Genomic DNA, 2,944 nt, shown 5'->3' with positions numbered 1-2,944 from the left:
AGATCACCAATTTCAATCAAGACATTGATGAAACATAGAGTGAAGCTTGGGAGCGTTTCAAAGATTACACAAGGAAATGCCCCCACCATGATTTTACATCATGGATCATTGTACAAAGCTTTTATGACGCTCTTACTCCTATTTCAAGGGTCAACCTTGATTCCGAGGCCGGTGGTAGCCTCAAAAAGCTATCGGTGGACGATGCATATAAGATGATTAAGGAAGTGGCCAAGCATTATGCATATGGAGGTGATCGAAGGCAACCTCAAACAAAGAAGGGTGGAATCCATGATCTTAGTGCAATAGATCTTATTGCATCAAAGTTTGATATGCTAGCTCACAAGCTAGATCAAGCCACCCTCACACCCTCAAGCTCTTCATCACAAGTCATGTCTTGTGAGACTTTGGAGGAAATGATCACTTGTCCTCTTATTGCAATTCAAAGAATCAAGAGCAAGCGACGACAATTGGGCAAAGAAATGAGCAATACTCCTAATCCTACAACCAAAGTTGGAAACCCCAACAAAACACGGGATGGAAGCAACACAACCAAGGCCCCCCACAAAACAACTACAACCAAAACCAAAACCAACCTCAAAAGCACTACAACAAACCCCATTCTCAAAACCAAAAAGCTTCATATTGTGATATTTGTTGGTTATATTGTGATCAAAACCAATAAAGATCACAATATAACCAACTCACTCCTCCTCATCCACCTCCTCAAAAGACTAACCTTGAATCCGTTCTTGAAACTTTCATGACACAACAAATAAGGAGCAATACGGATATGAATGAAAACATCCAACAACTTCAAGCGCACAATAAGATAATTGAGAGCCAATTGGCTCATATTGCACAACAAGTTGGAAGTTCATCCTCCAATCCTAGTGGTCACTTTTCAAGCTCAACGCTAGTGAACCCAAAGGAGCAAGCTAAGGCTATTACTTTGAGATTGAGAAGAGGTTATGAGGGTCCGGTTATGAGTGAAGAGGAGTCACAAAAGAGAGATGAGGGAGTTGTGGTGAGAAGTGAGGATGATATTGAAAACGAAGTAGTTGAAGTTGAGAGAAAAGAGCAACAAAAGAGTGATGTGGAGCAAAAAAGAAAGATGAGGGAGATGAAGAAGGAATAGAAAAGGCCCCCATGAGAGTATATAAGCCCCCCCTCCCCATTCCATTTCCTTACAGAATTGTAGAGAAGAAGTTGAATGAGAAGTTTTCGAAATTTCTTGAAGTCATGAGAGGACTTCAAGTGAACATCCCCTTTCTTCATGCTATGTCACAAATGCCTACCTATGAAATTTTTTTGAAGGATCTTCTATCCAACAAGAGTAGGCTTGAAGAGAATGTAACCATCTCCCTTCCTAAGGAGGTGAGTGCAATAATTCAAAATAAGCTTCCCCAAAAGCTTGGTGACCCTGGTAGCTATGCAATACTGGTGAAGATTGGAGATTTGGAAGCTATGGATGCTTTATGTGATCTTGGGGCAAGTGTGAGCTTGATGCCCTATTCTATTGCAAAGAGCTTGAAATTTGGAGACTTGAAACCAATAATAATGTCCTTACAATTAGCCGACCGCACGGTTAGGCTACCTTTGGGGATTCTTGAAGATGTGCCGGTCCAAGTTGGAAGAGTATTTTTTCTATGTGATTTTGTGGTAATGGAGATGGAAGAAGATACAAGAGTACCCCTCATTTTGGGGAGACCATTTTTGAACACCGCGGGAGTGATGATTGATATGAAGGAAGGAAGATTGACTTTGAATGTGGGAGATGAGAAAATTTCATTTTCATTCTCACAACCTTTGAAAAAGCCATTGATTGACGAGGTTCATAGAATTGACACATTGGAGAGGGACTTAGAAGAGTTCCGAGAAAGATTGTATAAAAGAGATCCTTTACAAGCTACCCTAACGGGAGGCTTACTTGAGGAGGGTGAAGAAGCAAAGGGGTATGATCTCTTACTCAACCAACCTTTGGTCCACGATGTGATGAAATTTGAAGTGCTTAACGTGGAAGCAAAAGAGGAGAGGACTACGCCTCCTCCTAAGGTTGAACTTAAACCCCTTCCCCCTCTACTTAAATATGCTTTTGCTTGATGATAGTGAGAGTTATCTCGTTATTATCAATGCTAAGCTCAATGACACTTCTCTTGAGAAACCCCTAGTTGTTTTAAGGGAGTATAGAGATGTCATTGGGTACAAAATTGATGACATTATGGGGATAAGTCCCACCATATGCATGCATAAAATTCTACTTGATGATGATCATGCTTCCTCGATTGAGCACCAAAGAAGGCTCAATCCAAACATGAAGGAAGTGGTGAAAAAAGAAGTTTTGAAACTTCTTGAAGCGGGCATAATATAAGCTATCTCTGATAGTAAGTGGGTTAGCCCGGTTCAGGTTGTGCCTAAAAAGGGAAGCATGACCATCATAAAAAATGATAAGGGTGAGACCATTTCTACGAGGTCGATCACCGGGTGGAGGATGTGCATTGATTATTGAAAATTGAATAAATCCACTCGGAAAGACCACTTCCCACTCCCCTTCATTGATCAAATATTAGAAAGACTAGCATCACATAGTCAGTATTGCTTCTTGGATGGATACTCGGGATTCTTCCAAATCCTAATCCAACCCGAGGACCAAGAAAAGACTACATTCACATGTCCATTTGGCACCTTTGCATATCGAAGGATGCCATTTGGACTTTGTAATGCACCTTCCACATTTCAAAGGTGTATGATGTTTATCTTTTCCGACATGCTTGAATCATCAATTGAGGTATTCATGGATGACTTTTCTGTTTTTGGTTCATCTTTTGATACTTGTCTGTCGAATTTGATTAAAATGGTAAAAAGATGTCAAGAGGTGAACTTAGTTTTGAATTAGGAAAAATGTCAATTCATGGTAAAGGAGGGGATTATTCTTGGTCATGTGATT

At 40.4% G+C, this 2,944-nt stretch overlaps 1 protein-coding gene across 1 annotated transcript; it reads left to right on the top strand.

The window, feature by feature from the left end:
• Nucleotides 1-1,287: 1,287 nt before the first annotated feature.
• On the top strand, nt 1,288-2,100 carry LOC110712109. The gene has a single exon (XM_021890529.1). The coding sequence runs from the start codon at nt 1,288-1,290 to the stop codon at nt 2,098-2,100; it is 813 nt and encodes a 270-aa protein (XP_021746221.1).
• The last annotated feature ends 844 nt before the right edge of the window (nt 2,101-2,944 follow it).

Source organism: Chenopodium quinoa, unplaced genomic scaffold (assembly GCF_001683475.1).
Source record: "Chenopodium quinoa cultivar QQ74 unplaced genomic scaffold, ASM168347v1, whole genome shotgun sequence".
Lineage (NCBI taxonomy): Eukaryota > Viridiplantae > Streptophyta > Magnoliopsida > Caryophyllales > Amaranthaceae > Chenopodium > Chenopodium quinoa.
The sequence above is the reverse complement of the archived record's forward strand: the minus strand, read 5'-3'. Positions and strand labels throughout refer to the sequence as shown.

Coding starts and splice junctions, on each gene's coding strand:
- LOC110712109 (XM_021890529.1), top strand. CDS start 1,288: ATGCCTACCTATGAAATTTTTTTGAAGGATCTTCTATCCAACAAGAGT.